This window comes from Vidua macroura, chromosome Z (genome assembly GCF_024509145.1).
Source record: "Vidua macroura isolate BioBank_ID:100142 chromosome Z, ASM2450914v1, whole genome shotgun sequence".
Lineage (NCBI taxonomy): Eukaryota > Metazoa > Chordata > Aves > Passeriformes > Viduidae > Vidua > Vidua macroura.
The window spans coordinates 59,250,250-59,270,115 of record NC_071611.1 but is presented as its reverse complement, the minus strand read 5'-3'; the positions used below and the strand labels follow the sequence as shown (position 1 = coordinate 59,270,115).

Sequence of the window (19,866 nt, the reverse complement as noted above, 5' to 3'; positions counted from 1 at the left end):
TGTGGAGGAGGGGGCTGGATTCGGTTCTATATTGGATGAAAGGCTGAGACATGTAAGGTTTTTAATTGGATTTTTCTGAAGACATCAATGGGAATGGAAAACAAGAAAGGTTGTTGATTGTTGTTGCAAACGCTCTGGTGTTGGAAGAATATGAGCCTGTGTATTTTTAGCCACGGATAACATTTATCTATAAATGATAACATTAATTTAAGTAAATAATTTATTTATTAGCAGGTAACTGTTATTAATAAATAGAATAGGATTCAAAATACTTAGCTGAATTGAAATATCTGGAGTATTAAAAAAAAATCAGAAACATTTGTTCTGTTTTTTGTGTGGTCTCATTCTTGTTGCTTTTATTGTAGTGGGTTTGTTTCTGTTTGGTTTTTTGACTCTCTAACACTAGGAGGGCTCTGGATTCACCTCAAAAATTAAACCAGTTCTTTTTTGTCCAACACATGTTTTTCTATTTTGCCTGCTTTATGTAATATACCTAGTTTAGACTTTGCAGGCTAAGTTAAACAGCTTTTTTTGCTGCTTTATCTGGTGCTTACGTCCTGCAAAGTCTTTTTCTGCCTGTGTAGCTCATCCCAGTAGATGTTATTTGTATTTGTTAGCAGGATGTGCCTAACTGGAGCAAGCATTTGTGTCTTAAAAAGTTTAGCCACTCTGATATACATCCCATAGATGCATGGATGTAAACACATTAGTATAAAGGGACACAGCTTATTCTTTCGGAAATAGAACAATTCAACTGTGTTCATACAGACTCTGCACTATGGAGCTGCTGCTGGTATAAACTAGAGCAATTCACAGCCAAATAATTCCATTCCTCCCCAAGGCCCTTAATTATGCAGTGAAGTGTATTGTAAGGCTCTATAGGCAGTAGATGTTTCTTTTGTTTTGATGTGTATGAGAGAAGAGAAAAGGGAAAAAACGCAACCTTTTTCATATTACTGAATGCTTGCAGATGCTTAACAAGCTGTTAAGTTTATCTAAGTCTATTTTTCAAGCATCGGGGGTGTTTTGGGTAAAATTTATTTGAGTCTGCCAAACACAGAGCTGTACTTAATTATATGTGAGGTAAGATTTTGGTATTTTTATTAATGGAACATCCATATTTGCTTTGTAATGATTAATCACCAGAAATGTCAGTGCGTCATCATTACACACTGGAATGGGAACATTACTGTAAAGTAGAATTTCCAGCACTCATTGGAAAATTAGTATATTCTTGGAGTGAAGCATAAAATCTTTTAAGCCAGGGTTTGGCTTTATCCATGATTCTTAAAAAGGTTGATCACTGTTTTTCCTGAAATGGGGCACCCAGTGTTTTTTAGCTACCATTTAATTCTTTAATGTGCCTTGTGGGGTGATTCTTTTTTTTTTAAGGGCACACAGCCTATGGTCAAGCAAAAGTTTTGATGTCTGTAAGAGTCTCTAATGCAGATGTTGTCATGATGCCACCTCTTGCAAATGCCAATGTAGTTGAAAGGGAAATTTTGTGGGTTTCATTTAGCAAATAAATCCAGCTTCTATAAGAGCAGAGATATTAAGGAAGTATAGAAAATGAACAGATATAAAATTATTACTGCATGCCATTGGCACAGTGCCCCGAACTGGCCAGACTTCTTTATGTGCTTTTTTTTTCTGTCTACTGAAAGCTCTTGAGGGCTTTTTTGACTGTGCCTTTTAAATTTTTATGGGAGCAGAGATGAACCAACCTTAACAGACTGAAAGAGTAAGGATAGGAGGAATGATTTTGAGTATCTTACTGTGAATAGTATTATCTACTAGTAAAGGAAAAATCTAGTGTGTGGGATGACATAACTGAAATGCAGAAGTTACATCAATTTGGACACTTTTTTACTTTGAAATATTAGAACATCTTAAATGTGTGATGTTGAATGGCTTCACTGAGAAGCAAAACACTTCTTAGTTGATATTATCCACTGGAATGTAGCCTTATTTGCAAAATTCCACATTTTCACTGGTTAAATTTTTGTTTGGAGTCTTTATTTTAGAATACGTGTCAGCACCAATAATAGTATGAGAATCACTTATATTATTCTCTCATTACTTGCAGGATGCTGGAATATGGTATTTGTTCCACAGGGTTGCTACAGGAGATTCTCATAGTCTAACCATGGAAACCAAATCAGAGCTTACACCCCTAGGAATCTTCTATAACAACAGGGTTCATTCTAATTTTAAGGTAATGTAATATGTTATTTAAAAAAAATAACATTTTTCTCTCTTTATTTCTCAGTATTCTATATTACAGCTTGTCCACATTTTAAGCTGGGTAGGAGATTAGATTTTATGCTGTGTTTGAACTCTACCGTAGAACAATGTATAATCAACATGGGTGTATTTTGTAGTTCCATTTTGAATATTCAGTGCTTCAGAGCCTTGTAAGACACAAACAACTAAAATCAATTAAAACTTCTAGTAAAATACTTTTTTCAGAAGTAGCATTTCAGATGCTACTCTTTACAGCCTTGTTTCCTACTCTGAAGAAAGCTGACCCTTGAAGAATCAAAGTTTATTGTAGCAGTGATTCATCCAATAGCTTGCTGCAGTAGCTACAATTTTTCTTAGTCTCAGGTGTTTGCACATTGTGATACAGTCTCTGGCTAGAGATTATGCTTTAATATTGCCTTCAGGAGTGTACTTAGTTTTCTTATGAAGTTCTCAGCCTACAGTTATTGAGGAGTGTTCTGTTACTAAGACTTTTAAACCTTTTCCACATCTCAGCTGAAGTTTCACTTCACTTCAGCTGAAGAATCCTTAAAGTATTTCATTTGGAATCTAGTTGCTGTGTGTATGTATGAATACAATGACATTTACAAAGCCACCTAACTCTAAATAAATACTTGTGTTTGTTTGCTGCAAGAGAGTCTCATAGTTTAACCATTGAAACCTCATGAAATCACTGTTGGATTTTTTTTTTTCCAAGTGAAACTGATTTTGCCTTACAGTTGTCTGGGATACCAAGAAATGATGCAGTGTTTGATGGAAGTTGTGTTAGTTAGGACTGTAAGGCATTTTATTCAGAATGGAATTAGAACATACTGAATAAAAAAGTGCATTGTGAAGAAAAGATTTTCACCTGTATAGCTATTATCATCTTTAAATAAGGTTAGCAATTTGTATGGTAAAGTTCCATGTTGAAGGAGAGCTCCACTAGCAGGTCTGAGAATCTGCTTGTGTATAAGACTCAGTTGTAATCCTAATTTGGATCAGAGGTGAAAGTAGTCACAGGTATTTGTATGTAATTCAGGTAAAAGAGCACAAATGCTTCCTCATGCTTTTGTTTTCTCAAGTAATTTATTTCATACTGGATTACTGAGTTTCAAGCTTATTACTGCTTGAAACATTATTATTATTATCAAAATAATCTTTTATGGTAAAGGTAGTTTAGTTTTAGAGTGAAACACAAAGGATTTTTCACAGTGGGTTTTGGGGTTTCTTTCCTTTTCCATTTATGAGAATAATTTGAACTCACTACAAGATTGGCTTCCAGATTTTCCAGAACAGAATCTGGTAATAAATGCAAAACCTTAAATAGATGTTGTAAAAGAAATCTGAAGTGAACTGTCATCATTTTCCATTGCATTTTTTTTTTTTTTTTACTCACAGATAATTCATATCATTTTAGCACAGACTGGTTTATTATATTTAATTCACTTGTTTTCCCTTAGACAATATGCCAATTGAAGCCAAACTGAAAGATCTAAGAGTTTCTAATATGTGTATAGAATGCAATGCCTAAATTTTTAATATTTCATTGTTAGTCTGTCTTTAATTTTGGATATTATGAATTTTCTTGCTTATTTCAGGCTGGTTTGTTCATTGATAAGGGTGTTAAAACAACTAATGCTAGTGCAGATGATCCCAGAGAATATCTTTGTTTGGACAACAATGCAAGGTAAAGGATATTTTCTTTCAAGTGGGTGAAAAATGGCAAAGTTTTGAGACTGCTCTTACATTCACATAGGTGAAAACCCTTTTAGAACAGTAAAATAATTTATAAATTATAACCAAGCAGTAAGTTCATATGTGTCCTTTTCCTTCATTTATTAATCTGTTTTGGGAACAACAGAGATGGTGTCTCTTAAAGGATATGAGTTTCTTCTGAGCTTTTGCTCAGGATAGTGTCCATCTTCTTAGAGGACATTGTTTTAAACATGCTCTACTGTCTACTGTTAAAATGTTTTCTGGAATTGCTGCTAATAGGAAAATATTCCTTTAAAGGCTAATCTTCTGATTTATAACTGAGTTTTAATTAACTGTTAGAAAAAGGCTTCAGTAGTGCATCCACTCACCTTTCCTACTGCTGAGTGTTTCTGCTGCTCCTTCTAGATTTGGAAGTCATAGCTTGGTAGTACAGTTCTACTGAAGGGTCTTTGTAGAGGTGGTACAATCCACCACATTTTCTTCAGTTTACAAAGTGAGAGAAGGTAGTGGAGAGATTAGGAAAATTCCAGGTTACACTGTGCCTGATTAGTCTTATCCTGAACTTCAAATAAAATAGTCTGGGATACTGGTTAAATGAACATTGGATAACTGTATTTGTGCACATGTTATTGTGTTAACTAAGTATTAGCACTGAAAATATGGTGATTTTGATGATATTCAATACTTTTTAATTTGGAAATGAATCTGCTAGTTCCATGTTTTGACAGAAAATCCATATAACCCTTGAAGTTTACCTCAGTCATCACAGGTAGTTGAGAGGAACTTGAGAGGGGCAGGATGCCCTCTGAGAGCCTATAGTGTGTTGAGGATGCAAGAAACTCAGTGCATGAAATGGGCTTGTGTTTCACAGCAGAAAAAAAGGAATAAGGCACTGCGTAACTATGTGAGGTCCCTAATCATTGTACATGGAACCAGACTGGAAGGATTTAAATGTTAATTGAGAATACTGAGACTATCAAAACCTAACATTTACTTATCTTCCCCTTTCTCCCTTGGATGGGGAGGGGGCAGATCCAAATCTGAACAAAAGAGTATCAGGTGATTGGGATAACAGCGTAGGTGTCTTTACTTGCTCAAATGCCTGTTTGCAGTTTCAAATGTATTACTTTTTATCTGGGGTCCTGGGGGTAATCAAGTGAAAATGTCACCAATTCTTAATCAGACTGTTTCTTCGTACTATTTAAACTAGATTCCAGTTATAATTTACTGTACAAGACCATCTTGGTAGCAGTGCAATAAAAAAATCTCAGGCATGCCCAAAAAAGTAGCACTGCTATATGTCAGAAAAGCTTGAAGCTTTTGAAGGACCAGTTAGACAAATGTCCAGACTGTTCTTGCATAACTAATGTCAGCCCTGTGTGTCCTTCCTAGGAGCTTATAATTCCCTTCATCAAACTTTCACATTAATGCTTCGCTACAACTGGGGAGGGCAGAAAGAAAAAGGGGATAAAGGGAGGCTAAAGGCAGCTAAAGAAATTTAGGGAGACTGAGCAAGAGCCTGTGAGAGTTACTGGAAAAGAGTTGTTTCACATTCCTGCTTCATGATAACCCACAGATGCTTTTCTAGTACTAGCGAGTACCAGAGATGTACCTGCTTTTAGCTTCTTTCATTCCGAACATTAAGCAAAGTGAAATTTGCCCATCAGATGATTATTTGTCTTTCAGGCTTACTCAGCTCAACACGTATGGCACATGTAAAATAAAAGGTTTTCTTGGACTGAGTGTTTATCTCTCCCAGGTTTCGACCTCATCAAGATGCAGACCCTGAAAAGCCCCGAGTTGCTGCCCTGATTGACAGATTAATCTCTTTCAAAAACAATGATCATGGAGCCTGGGTCAGGGGAGGGGATATCCTCATTCAGAACTCTGGGTAGGTTTTTGGAAGCAAACAGCTGCATGCTGTTTTTTCTGAAGCTTTGTTTATGGAAGTGCTTTATAGCAGGGTTATAGGAGAGGATTGATGGTTAACTGTAGGAACTTCTCAATATGACCAGCTTTCATACCATCCTACAACTTGAAATATGCAAGTTTATATGTGATGAGATGAGAACCTGCCTTAAACAGCAAAAAAAAAAAAAAAAAAACAAAAAAACAAACAAAAACAGCTGTAGTAAAAAGCAGCCTAAGAGTTGGTAGAGAGAGTAAATTCAGAATGGGATTTCTGTTGTGTCCCTGAAGCTCTCAAGTCCTGTTTAAAATGTGTAGAAAACTATTTTACTACTTTTTAACAACAGTGCTTTTAGAAAAGTTAACTGTGTGGTGGTTATATGTTCCATTAATAAAAAAATTCAAGATTTTTTCAGTGCATAGCAGGATGTGCTCTTCCATTATCCTAAAATTGTAGGATAATTCAGAAAAAACAACTGATGTTTTGGACTTTCTTGTAGGTTTGCAGACAATGGAATAGGTTTGACATTTGCTAGGTGAGTACTTTTTTAATAATTTCTGTGTTTCCTTGCATAGAAGCTTAGAAAATCTACATGCATCTATTAAAATTAATAGGTATGCTTTCATAAGGCTGCAGTTTTGGTTTGGGGCCTGGTTGTATTTCCAATTGTGCAGATTACGTTAGAGAGGCTGTAAACTGGCTAAAGTAACTGCCTAAACAGCTGCTAAAGTTTCCACTTTAGTTCAGCCTGTGCTTGATTTATACCACAGTTTGTTGCCTCTTTATCAGAAAGGTTATATTTATCCAGGTATTTTTGGTAGTGTATGACTTCTTAGGCAGTATTTTATTTTCCTCCTGAACAGCTGAAAGTGAAAGAAAGAGGTGAGCATTTAGCAGGGGTAGAGTCTCTTTCTGATGAAAAATGCCAAGTAACTTAGGTAGTGAGCTGAAATTACTGCTATTTAGATTATGACAAACTGGTTCTAGGATTGGAAAAGTGTAAATAAAAAGGTGCTTCACTACAAAGGGAGTTAGAAATTTTAATGTTTGGCTCTGCTGAACATTTCAGTGAGTTAGCCTCTATTAATGTTAGTGATTAAATCTATTGTTTCTATTGTACATGAAGTGTATAGTGTTTTACTTGAAGAGGGCTGTTAGAGAAGTAAAAGTAGTGCTATGCCATGGTACAATCATCTGCTGGAGAGTCTTGGCTAAAGACATGTCTTTGATGTGCTTTGATAGTGATGGGAGCTTCCCAAATGATGAAGGTGCCAGCCAGGAGGTATCAGAGTCGCTGTTCATAGGTGAGAGCAGGAATTATGGGTTTCAAGGTGGACAAAATAAATATGTGGGAACTGGAGGAGTAGACAACAAGACACGCACTCTGCCTAGAAATCGGTAAGTATGTCATGAATGAAGGAAGCAGAAGTACAAGAGCAATTCGCTATATCAGACATAAAGACCCTTCTTGGCTGAGCTGTCAGAGATTGACTCCATTGAAAGTGATGCTCTCTTTTTCTTTTTAATGCTATGTGTGCAGCTATGTCACTCTCACCTTTTTGCTGAAGCAGGTTCATCTGATGCTTCCACAGGTTACTATTCTGTAGAAATTTAAGTTATCCTACTTCAATTAAACCTTAGACTTTAAAAGTATTTGGGTCTAAAAGAGAGCTTTCAGGTAAGAGAATTTCAAAGGTCAGTTTGGGACTGGAGACTGCAGTCTGTCTGTGACAAATCACAATCTGTGACATGATCCTTCTCTTTTCTCTTTGACTTGCACTGGTGCTTGTTTAACATAATACCAAGTCCTACCCTTGCCACAGAATAAGAAAGACAACTATTTTGGTTTAAGCCCAGCTGGAATTTGAGCCCCATATAGCCACTGCCCTTTCCCTACCTCCTCAGGTGAGAAAGACAAAAGGCAGAGATCTCAAGCTGAGACAAGAACACTGTACTGGAAACAATGAGATTAAGAATATTAATAATAATAGTAATAGTGACAATATTAATAACAAAAGGATACAAAACAAAGGTGATTTATATGCAAAAAAATGCTCACCACTCAACCTGGGACTGGGTAGCCCTTGAGACAAAGAACAAGATGGCCAAGAGACCATCAGCACCCCAAAGTGTTCTCCTGGTGGACAAATCCTCTGGTCAGGAACAGTGTCCTCAGAAAAAGGAATGCTCTTTCTTCAGAAAATGAGAGTCCATTTCCCCTGCTTCCTAGCCATGATGTAAGATGGTATCAAGTAGCACAGTATGTTGGTCATGCCCACATGGCTCTAGGTTCTGTCCCCACACATCCTTGGCCAAGTAGGACAGAGGGTGAAGGGGGCCCTGGCCACCATAGTTTTTTGCTGTTCAGCCATTTAAAGAGGAGATGTTAATGTGGTGGTGATATGAGGTATTCACTCTTGTTAAGTGGAATCACCTAACAATTGAGGCTGGAAGGGGCCCGTGGAGGTCATCTTGTCCAACTCCCCTGCTCAAGAACAGTCATCTAGGGCTCATGTTCCAGGACAACATTCGGATGTCTTTACTATATCTCCAAGGATGGATTCTTCATAATTTTCCTGGGCAACATGTGCCAGTGGTCAATCACTCTCTCAGTGAAAAGTTTCTCCTGTGGTTTAGCAGGGATGTCTTATGTTTCATCTTGTGTGCATTCCTGCTGGTCTTGTCACTGGGAATAGCCTGGCTCCATTTTATTTGCACCCTTCCTTCAGAGGATTGAGATTCCTGCCTGAGGCTTTTCTGCTCCAGGCTGACCATGTCTCCCAGTGTTTCTTCCCATGAGAGATGCTCCAGCGACTTAATCATCATTGTGGCCCTTTGTTGCACTTTCCAGAATCTCCATATCTGCCTTGTACTGGGAACAAGCACTCCAAATTGTCGCTTCACCGGTCCTGAAAAAATGGGAAGTATCACTTCCCTCAATTTGCTGATAACACTATAACACTTCTCACAGTGCAGCCCTGGATACTTTTTGCCTCTTTGTGGCAAGGGCACATTGTTTGGTTTAAGGTTAATTTGGCTTCCTCTAGGACCCATAGGTCCTTTACACTGGCACAAAGGGTTGTTTCTCCCAGTGTGCAGGACCTTGCATTTCCCCATGTAAAACTTAATGAGGTTCCCATCCACCCATTTGTCTAGTCTGTCAGGGTCTGTCTGGTTGGTAGCACAACTTTGCTGTATCAGCTGCTTCCCTCTGTGTTGTGCCCTCTGCAGACTTGGCCCAGACTATATTTGGCCTAATCATCCAGATCACTAATGAAAACAATGAACAAGACTGGACTTCGTATTGACACATGGGATACATCATCCATTATTGGCCACCAAACAGACTTTGTGTCATCACTTTCTGGGCCCAGCCATTTGTCCTCTCATCCTGCCCATACTTCATGAGGGTCTTATGGGACACAGTGTCAAAAGTCTTACTGCAATTTTGGTAGACCGTGTCCACTGCTCTCCCACTGCTCTACCAGGCCAGTCATTTCATCACAGAAGTTTATCAGCTTCTCCTTGCTAAATTCATGCTGATTATTCCTGACAACTCTCCAGTCCTTCAGGCACGTGGAAATGGTTTCTAGGATTAGCTGCTCCATCATCTTCCTGGGGGTCAAGCTGAGCCTTACCAGCCTGCCATTCTTTGGGTGTTCCTTCCTCAAGTTAGAAGTGACATTTGCTTTCCTCCAGTCTGCAGTCACTTCCAGTTGCCATGATCAATCAAAGAGCAGGCGGTATTATTTTTCTGCTGTATTTCTCGTATTGAAAGGGGGGCACATTTGCACATGGAGAGTGATAGCTCCGCTAATAGGAAAATTTAGGACTAGGGGATTTTTTTGACTTGTTAGAGAAGTGGAGAAACCCTATTTCCTTTGCTAAATTCTATCTTGCAAGTCATTCTGTAATTGTTGCTTTACTGGTTTCTGAGGAGATGCATTTGACACAGATTCAAGCGTACCATGAATTTTGTTACAGGATGGTATAAATATTTGCTTGCATCAACAGGACATTTCCAATCAGAGGCTTTCAGATTTATGATGGACCTATTCACCTTACCAAGTGCACATTTAAAAACTTTGTGCCAACTCCAGACAGATTTACCAGTGCAGTTGGATTCTTGATGAAAAATCCATGGCAGATGACTCCAAAAAACAACATTTCTCTTGTGAAGTTTGGTCCAAATGTAAGTTGACTACAAGTTTTCCTGAAGTCTTGCAAATGGTTTTCTTTTCTTGTATTTAACATACACAGACAAGAGCTGTAGGTCATCCTTTCTTTGCATACCTACTTCAGAGTTTTTCTCCTGGCTGGAGGTCACACAGACCTCCTTTGTCTCCTGACCAAAAAATCCAATACCAACAGAGATGTAGGATATGTTAGACTAAATGATTCATGGCTTGTGGTAAAGCTGAAAAGAAATTTTTGTAAGTATTTGTAAGGTTTGGTATATCCTTAGTAACGAATTTTCTGCAGCAAATATTAACACTATTCAGAAGCAAGAGCTGGCCTGAGCCTATTAGTAAAACCCAGCATGTCTGCTTCGCAAGATTCTGCTGTCCTTACTGTAAAGTTTTTAACCAGCTTTGTCAAATTCCTGTGTTTCTGCACATGTGCAAATGTGAGTCTGTGTTTCACCTCGGAAGAACAAAAACTTTTATTGCTGTTGTCAGGTTTCTTTGAAAGCCTTCTTTGGGAAGCCTGGTCCCTGGTTTGAAGAAGGAGATCTGGATGGTGATAAGAACTCGATATTTCATGATCTAGATGGCTCAGTGACTGACTACAGGGATACCTATGTGGGCCGAATGGATAATTACTTGATTCAGCACCCGAAATGCATTAATATCACAGAATGGAGTGGAGTAGTTTGCAGTGGGGGCTATGCACAGGCTAGTATTTCTGGCTTTCTGTTGGGGGCAAATCTATAATATGAACTGCTTGTGGAGTCAGGTTGTGTAAGAAATAAAAAATTACCTGTCTTTAGATTCCAAAATTTTTTGACTTTTAAAAATACTTCTATTCATATCACCCTTACCAGCCAGTTGTGTATATATCATACTTCCTCTCAGCAGACTGAGGGTACAGTATCAGATGCTGAAAGATAAAACGAAATGTTTTTGCCCAGAATTCTACATTGCAGCTGTGTCCGCTAAAACAATTTTGTGTTGAAGGTGTCTTCTTCCAAGCAAGTTCTGTCTGCTTTTTTTTTTTTTTCCACAGAGTGGAATTTAAGGAGTTGTTTTGTTAGTTTGTTTTCTGGAGGTGTTAAATACCACCTTCTGAATATAAGTCTTACAGGTTTGATTCCCATTCTGATTCCTGCTCTGTGTGGCCAGGTGTTATAGCTGATTCTTTCTTCTCCATATGCTTTTTTGTCTGTAAGATGGGAAAAATCTATAATAGTTTTTTAAATAGGACTTTTGTTCAGGGGAGATTTGTGTATTACATAACTCAGAGCATCAGATTGCAGCATTTTGGTTAATAATGTCCTAATCATGCTCCACTATTTCATTTTCTTTTGCAAAGAGACCAAATTTTTACCCTCTTAAATATCATATAGGTTTATGTCCAAACCTGGAATGGACAGAATCTTTCCATGACTATTGTCCGAGATGAGTATCCAGCCAAACCCATGGTTCTTCGAGGTATTAATCAGAGAGCAGCTGCCTTTCAGCAGTACCAGCCAGTGGTGATGCTCCAAAAGGGCTATACAATCCATTGGAATGGAAAAGCTCCAAATGTCACCTATCTGTATCTCATTAACTTCAACAAGTATGTTTATTTTCTTTTGTGGCTTTTATCCATAAGGCAATACTGAAGTTATGTCCTGCAAAATTATTGTGCATGAGTTTGCAACCATCTGGAAGACCAGAGCTTGGATTTGGTTTTTCTTTCATAGTTACAAATGCAAAAGTATGGGATTAAACAACAGATCTGCACCTGAAGTTAAACACTTGTCCACTACAGTGTCTTTAAGGAAAAACCTTTGGAGAAGATGATGTACCAATAGTGAAATTCAGCAGAATTGCAGTTGAATAGCTTATCATACTTGATTTTGTTGGCAGATGAACTTATTAAATATCTCTGAAGTATATAATCAAATATATCCTAAGAGAAACAGAGTTACTAAAATGTTTAATGAAAGGCTGTGCAGATTTGATCATCTCGTTGAGGGTTTAGCTTTTTATGTTCCTGTTTCTTTTTTTTGGAGTGATCTTTTTGCTCTGTATTGGCACCTAAACTGTTCTGATGAGGACTCATACGTTTTATTTTGGTTTTAGGAATGACTGGATTCGTGTTGGTCTTTGTTACCAACCAAAAACAGATTTTCTTATAGTATTGGAAACCTTTCAAAGGCGGTCATCTGCTCTGTCAAGCAAGGTAGAACGCTACATGCCTGTATCTTCAATGATGGAGCTTGAAAAGAATCGATCAGACAAGAAGTTTTACTTTGACAACAGTACTGGGTAACTCTTGTCATTTGACTCTACTAGAAGATGTTGTTTAACCTTGAAATGTCCAGCTTGAAAGTGTTAAAAATAATGGTTGAGGCACCTGCATAAGAGGAAAGCAGTTTAGAAAGACCCCAAAACGCTTTGGAAGAATGTTCATATGTCTTTAAATCTCCAAACTACCATGGTTGTCATTGAAATACTTGTCATGAACACCACAGTCACCAAAGATATTTCCTACCCCATGTCTGTGGAAAATACAGTGTCTGGTGTGCTGCAGAGCAGTGCCTTTTAGGATTTAATTTCTTAGTCTTCAGAGAAATTATCTGTTTGCTTGTTAAATGGAAAATTCTATAAATTTCCAAGAAACTTTCTCTTCCAACATTTAAAAATTCTATTTTTGAAAATCCTAATCTCTTTTCAACTGTCTCAAAAGAACTTAAAAGTCTTAGTCTCTATTTCAAAAATACTTCTCACAGTGGCCTCTAAGATCCTTCTGAGAGGTTTTAGATATGGTCAACTTCCAATAAATTAAGTCCTATGTACATCTATTGTGAGTTTTGCAAACATTGATTCTAAATTTATAATTTTTCTCTTATTTATTTTGTTCTGTTACCTGCTACTCTGCCTGTCTGTAATAAATACACAAATGAATGTAGTTTTTGAAAGACATTTATGTTCCTTTGTGTAAGAGCTTTACACCCTAAATTGTGTTTCCAGGCATTTGAAGTAGCACAACTATATTGTTCAGTGTTGATGGGTGAAACTGAATATTTCTGCTGCATATTTGCAGAGATCTATGAGCAAGTAAAAAATTCATGCTCTGCAATTCGATTTTTATTTCCTGTAAGCCACTGATCTGAGGGCTGTTTCTTCTTTGTGAAGCATCTACATTATTATTGATGTCTCCTTTAACTGCGGGGAATTTTAGACAACTTGCTAGGGATTTCCTAACTCTAGTAAATACCTTGAAACCTTTGGATAGTGGTGCAGAAGGGAATACTATAGTTCGTCTGCTTCTGAAAATCATGAAATATAGCTGTTAAAATTGAATATAAATACCTATATTTCACCAGTTAATTTAGATTATTTTTCCCTTTTTGTGTAGATTACTGTTTTTATTTCTTCAAGCCAAATATAATAGGGATGGTCACAGTTATTGCTCATCTCAGGGATGTGAAAGAATCAAGATTGTGACCAAAGATTCATCAAAAGGGATAAGTAATTGCATGACAAAGGCTTACCCAAAGTACTACCAAGTACCAACCGTCATAAAGCAGATGCCAGAAAAAACTACTGTACCGTGTACAAAATGTGGTACAACTCAGGTAAAATAAAATAAGCAAAAACTTTCATGAACTGTAGAATTGGTGATGTTGTCTACTCAATTTATGTCCAAATTTCAGTATTTCAGCACAGAATACTGCACTTATCAAATTACAGCATGTTAATCTTGGACTCCTTGAAGGTTTGGAGTCCTTTCTGTAGCACAAAGGTTTCAGGTTTTTTTTTTTTCATCTTTTGTGCAACTCTTTTTCCAAGTGCTACAGAAAAGGGACTTCGGTAGATTGATGTCTTGCACTGCAGTATTGTCTGTGCTACATGGAGAGCTTTGCTGCAGAGATCTACATGGCAAACCTTCTCTCTGTTTGTATGTTTGCTTATTAGCATGAACTTGAAATTCTCAGCTATACAAGCTGAAAGAAATATTGAAATCAAGAGCTTAAGTAGGTTACACTATGTATCATTATATTTATTAGGATTACTAGTACCATAAATAATGCTGCTGACAAGTGGATACATTTACGTTGGAGCATGGGCTGTCTGTTGTAAACAGGCATGATAAAGTGCTGAAGAAACATTAATATGTGTTTTGTTTGATATCCAGATGATATTCACCAGTGACCCTCACAGAAACTACCTCCTTGTGCAGGTTAATTCATCTGATGAAAAAGAGTCAAGCAGAGGTCAGCAAGCATTTATATATGTAAGTATTCTTTATGGTTTTCTTCTTAGATATCACTATAGCAGTTTGTATTATAGCAGTTATCCAGCTCTACATAATGCAGACCTCAGTTTTCTTCACTGAAATGAAAAGATTGGTTCATTGTTTAAAAAATAAAGTCAAAAAGCTTATGTTTTAATATTAGAAAGTGAGGCTTCAAAGCTCAATTTCATATTTGAATCCTATTTGCTGAAGAGAAAAATGCTGCCATTAGAATTTTAAATCTTCAGCTTATGTTTAAATCTCTGTGGGTATACATTTATGGCTGTTTTGGAAATAAACAGAACACGTAACTAACAATTTGTTAGTTGAATCCATTTTTTTGAAATTGTCCTTGTGCAAGCAGATTAGCTACTTAGTGGGATGGGTCACATGAGCCATATAAGCTTTGCTGAAGTCTTCTAAACGGCAATTGCTAATGAATCAGTAGATTTCTGTATTTGTTCTGGGGTGGCCCAAATAAGCCCAGTGATGTGATACTGTATAAAAAGTAGTTTAGTTTGACTTTTCCATTCAGATGCTGAAGTAGACTTGCACATGAAGGTGAAATGCCACTTAGTCTGCACATGCCTTACATTCTGCAGTGTCATTGTTGGCCTGGCTGAACTGTCAGTTGTTTAGGTAGACAAATGGCGTATGATTAGCTTAACCTTTGCAGCTGCAAACTTCTCCAGGAATGTGTATGCCATATCCAAATCAGTAAGAGCACTCAGTAGGAAGAAACTGGGCTGGAGCTAACCTGCTGCAGGGATCAATTAACTCTATTATTGTAAAGAAGTCCAGGGGATTCAGTATCTGAATTTTAGCTTCCCCAAGCAGGAGCAATGACTGAGGCAGGTAGTAAATCACCTGGAATGTGCAATATTGCTATAGAAGCTAAAGGCTTAAGACTCCCATGCAATTTCAGAAGTCATATTAAGCAGCATCCTTTCAAAGGAAAAAATGAAGAGTTGCAAGGGAGAAGGAAGTATTTGTAAGGAAATGATTGTGTCTAAACTAGAGTAAAGTTGATTAACCCTGAGTGCAGTAGAATTGCTGTTTGAGTCATATTAATTTCCTTTTCTTTCACTTTTTCTTTCCATTCAGGTCAATGACACCATGTTTTCCTTCAAGGATAATGGAATGCTTATTGTTGTAGTAGATGCCTGCACTGGCACAGTTTTGGGAAACAAATTATTTTCTGGAGTAGACATTAGGCGTGTAGATGGATATTTAAAATCTGGAATTCCACAAAGGTATGTGCAATGACCAGTCATTTCCAGTATGTCCTGCAAACTGTAGCTCTGCTTTCTGACAAGGATTTAAATAATGATAGATAATGATACATGAGCACTGAAAGTGAACAAAACATATGTCTAATTTCAGGCAAAAGGAGAAACAGAGAACCAATTTACTGGACAATGTAGCCTTATTTAAGAAAACTGAGCAGATTTTGAGCACTTCAAATTTTTCTGGTGTTGCCTTTTTCCTCAAAAATATTTTTTTTAATGAAACATCATGTAATAACACTGCTTTGCTTAAAACAAGAATAACTTTTTGTTTAATAAGGACAGTGACAAGGACTATATGAAGGATGTCATACTGTTCTCTCCCTATAGGGAGCAAGTCCTTTATGACTAAATAAAGATAAAGAGTTAGTGTCAGAAAATAATCAGTATTTTAATTTTCTAATTTTGGATTGATATCCAAACTTGATTTTTTGATACAAAATACTAAATTGTGTTTAAATACCACTTTCCAATGATTTTAAGTTAAATTAAAAGTCAGTTTAAAACCAAGAAATTCTAAGTACTGCTTGCAGAAAGGGTTGACTATTTCCATGTCATAAGTACTCATAAGGAATTGGACACTGAGGGCAGCTAGCTGGAAAGGTGTGTAGCAGAATATTTAAAAAATGTGTTTATTATAGCTGCTGTGTCATGCTGTTCCTGTTGCAGGTCTATAATTCTGCTGAGCACAAGAGGTGATGTTGCAATTCCTAATAATTTAGCTGAAGCCTTAATGTCCCTGGGGACAGCAAAACCACCTTATCTTCAGAGCAATGGTTGGTGGAAATGTTGCACATTTCTTTGACACCACCTTGGTCTTTGTGTTTGTTGGCGTGGTGGGTTTCTTATGGGGTGTGTGAGAAGGATGCAGGTGGTGGAGGGTAGTTACCAGTTTGCACTGGTGTGGCTGCTGTGTGTCAGCTCTTGTTGAGAGAGGAGGTGGGCAGCCCTTTAGCAGATGAGGCAGAAAACCTCTTTGTCCCACTGTGTGAAGCTTGTTGCAAACAGAGACATAACTGGCAGTTCTTTGTGCCTGTGGATCACACAAGAGTCCCAGGCTTCTTTCCTAGAGCCTGCATTTTGTGCCTCGCCCAACAAATGTATCTTTAAGCAATCTCCTGCCTAGTATTTCCTGTTCTAAAATAACTTGAAGCTAGAAATGAGACGCTGTTGTTATTTTGAGGGATGATGAATTTATGGGCCACATGAGGTAGCTCTCATCTGTTCAGAGTGATGCCACAAGTTGTGGTTGAGAAAACAGGTTTTATAACTGTCCAATTAGCTGTGTTTTCAAATTAAGATTTCAGGATATTTAATACTAAGTATTGAGACAGGAAATTGCAAATCATTATTACCTTGTAAGGTGCATGTAAAGGTGAGAGTGGATAAATGTCCTAAATAATGTGGGTGAAGGAATTTTGGGGGAGCATGCCTTTTCCTACCTAACCAGTCCTTGTATCATGCTGCAGTGAGCTTGGCTGGTTTGGTAATGCTGAGCTTTTTCTGTCACAGGAAGCTTGGCCTTTCTGGGCTTCAGAGGAAAAATAAGGCCATCCTGGATTAAGCTGTTTACCAGTCCTGCTGGGCATGGGCTCGTTCAGATAGAAAAGTATGTCCCTCTGCAACTGGAAGAGTATGGCTGTGCCAGAGCAATTAAAAGCCGTCAGAAAGACCTCGAGCTTCTGAAGAAGGCTGCACGATCTCATTAAAGACTAAGATGTACATAAATCCTGGGGGGAAATGTGAACTAACTTATTTTTTAATTTATGGCATTTTAAACTATATTGTTATCCAAGTAAATCATGTTGTTGTCTGACAGATGTTTGCATTGACTGCTTTGAATGCCAATCTGTGCACCTTCTAGTTGTACAAAATATTAAAGAATTTATTAGTATTTGTATAAACAGGTTTCAGAGATTTTTCAGATGTTTGTATTTACTGTAAACAAGTTCCTTCTGTTTAATACTCCTTTTATATGTAAGAGGGTATTCATAAAAGCCTTAAGTTTTTAGTAACAGGTGTTGGAGTGCATTTTGGGTTACTTGAAAGATTAACATCAATGCCTTCATAAACAACTTGAATTGGTCATTATAACTTAAGCATTTTTCCCTCAGCTCTTTAGGTGTTTCCATGGGAGTTTATCTGTCAGCTCAGTTACATTCTCAGTCTGCTTTCCAACCTGATGTGTTAAAACCCAGTTTCCCCTATCATAAGGCTGACTCAAGGGATTTTTAACTGCAGTCAAAATTTTTGCTTTCTTGTGTAAAAGATGGAGGGAGGAATTCAAAGATCCAACCTGGGGCTGGGTGAGGACTGTGTACCATTCAGCAGAGTTTTACAAGGCTTTGTGTACAAGGGTGGCACGCAGAGCAGGAAATTACTCCTGTTCTTTGAGGTCACTGTTTATTATTCTCTCTAAATACACAGGTGTGTCTGTAAGAATTACTTTAATAAACAGTCTAGAAGTTAAGGCTACAGTCTTGAGTACAGCTTGACTTCAGCTTAGTCTTTTAAAGCTTTTAGGCAGAAGGGCAAAGCTGAGATACTGTTATTCTCAATTTGGTAGGAAATGAGGCTTCTACTCTTGCAGTGGTGGATTTTTTTGTTTTGTTTTGATTTTGTGTATTTTTGTTGTTGTTTTGTGGGTTTTGTTGTTTGTTTGGTTGGTGTTGGGTTGGTTTTGTTTGATTGGTTTTTGGTGTTGGTTTTTCTTTAATTATTTTTAAGGCTATCTCAGCTTTAACTTCTAAGTGAATAGAAAGTGCTCTCAGTTCATTAAGTCATACCTTCTGCCTTAACTTTGATTCTTTTAGTATACTCATGTTGTTAATTCCTGTTGACTTTATATTAGGTCCATTGATTTAATCTGGTTTTGTTGCAATTATTTGGCTCTGCCAGTAGTGTGCAAATCATTTAGAACAGCGGCACAACTGCCTTTTTTCAGGATCGTCATCTTTGAAATTAAATTTCAGGGACGGTAAAGATGCATTTCACAGTAGGGAACAATAGGTGCCATAGGACTAAAATGTGACCCTAGTTCTAATAAAACTGACATATTTCCTTCTTCTTGTACATATTCTCATTCATTCGAGCTGGTATAATGTATCTACCATTCATAGATGATTTGTGCTTTGAATTCAAAATAGAGTGGCTGTTGGAAATTAACTATATGCCTATCTTCTCCAAAGATGTTGAAAAACTGTGGGGATTTTTTTTATGCTTTAAAGGAGAAGATGCACAATATCAAATATATTACTCTGTTAAATTGAAATATGCTACCTCAGTGCTACAATTAAACTGCCTGGTCTAGTGTAGTTTCCTAAGTGAGAAAGGAGGAGGTAAGGAGTATGACACAAGAGTTGAAGTTAACAAATAGATGACCAATACTATTTTTATTGTAAAAGCAAGCCAAATGGATGATTTTATATTTCACAGTTGTTCTGATGCACAGTTCTCTTGTTATGTTTAAAAGAAAAGTAATTTTGTTAGGGGAAGCTGTGATAAATCTTTACAACTAACTAATGTTTGGTGTTACTAATGCAGGGCAGTGATGTAAATGCTCTGAGTGCAGTAGTGATAGTGTTTGGGGATTAAAATGGCTTTAAGGCTTCCTCTATTCTCTGCTCAGCAGAGAAATAGTGATGAGGTAGTGATCCTCAGGCTTGTGAAGTTGGCCATTATTTATGATATTCTGCTGTTCTAAGCGTCTTGTAAAAATTGTCCTTGGAAGTGTCAAGGGTATTCTGATGTAGGGCTTACTGATGAACAATTGGACCTGAAATTAAAGTGTTTGTCTTTTGTGTAAATTTAAACATTTGACGAATAGCATAAATAAATTTTTACATCTGACAAGGCAATAAAATTATGGGTGTCTTCTGTTCTTGTATCAAGTAATTTTAAAAAGTGTGCTGTGTCAATAATACAAACTGTCTTACTTCAATACATTTACTTGTGAAGTTTGTGGAATATATCCTAGTCTTCATTCAGAGAGACAAGCTAACAACACTGAAGAAACTGATGGTGACTGAAGTTATGGGCCCGTCTTGGAAGCCAGATACCTCAAAGCCTGTCTGAGCTGCTGAGTCTACAGCCATTTCAGCTCAGAGGAGCAAGGAGCAGCATTATTACTGACTCCGGGTCATCCTATCGATGTCTTTAACTACCTAATGGGGGAGTGAAGAAAGTGAAGCCAGCTGTTCTCAGTGGGGCCCAGTGGCAGAGAAAAAGAGTCTGTGGGGACACATTGAAATGCAGGCAGTTCCACAA

The 19,866-nt window shown here is 37.4% G+C and overlaps 1 protein-coding gene across 2 annotated transcripts in view; it reads left to right on the top strand.

The window, feature by feature from the left end:
• Window positions 1–19,462, top strand: part of CEMIP2 (cell migration inducing hyaluronidase 2) — a 49,926-nt gene extending 30,464 nt beyond the window's left edge. For both annotated transcript variants that reach the window (XM_054003568.1, XM_054003569.1), the window contains 14 exons: window positions 2,087–2,215; window positions 3,843–3,931; window positions 5,720–5,851; window positions 6,369–6,404; window positions 7,112–7,267; window positions 9,884–10,061; window positions 10,549–10,764; window positions 11,436–11,647; window positions 12,157–12,342; window positions 13,436–13,655; window positions 14,216–14,314; window positions 15,419–15,567; window positions 16,270–16,376; window positions 17,113–19,462. In XM_054003568.1, the coding sequence (XP_053859543.1) occupies window positions 2,087–2,215; window positions 3,843–3,931; window positions 5,720–5,851; window positions 6,369–6,404; window positions 7,112–7,267; window positions 9,884–10,061; window positions 10,549–10,764; window positions 11,436–11,647; window positions 12,157–12,342; window positions 13,436–13,655; window positions 14,216–14,314; window positions 15,419–15,567; window positions 16,270–16,376; window positions 17,113–17,309 (2,106 nt within the window). In that variant the 3' untranslated portion in view covers window positions 17,310–19,462. The remainder of the gene's footprint in view (window positions 1–2,086; window positions 2,216–3,842; window positions 3,932–5,719; window positions 5,852–6,368; window positions 6,405–7,111; window positions 7,268–9,883; window positions 10,062–10,548; window positions 10,765–11,435; window positions 11,648–12,156; window positions 12,343–13,435; window positions 13,656–14,215; window positions 14,315–15,418; window positions 15,568–16,269; window positions 16,377–17,112) is intronic.
• Window positions 19,463–19,866: the final 404 nt, after the last annotated feature.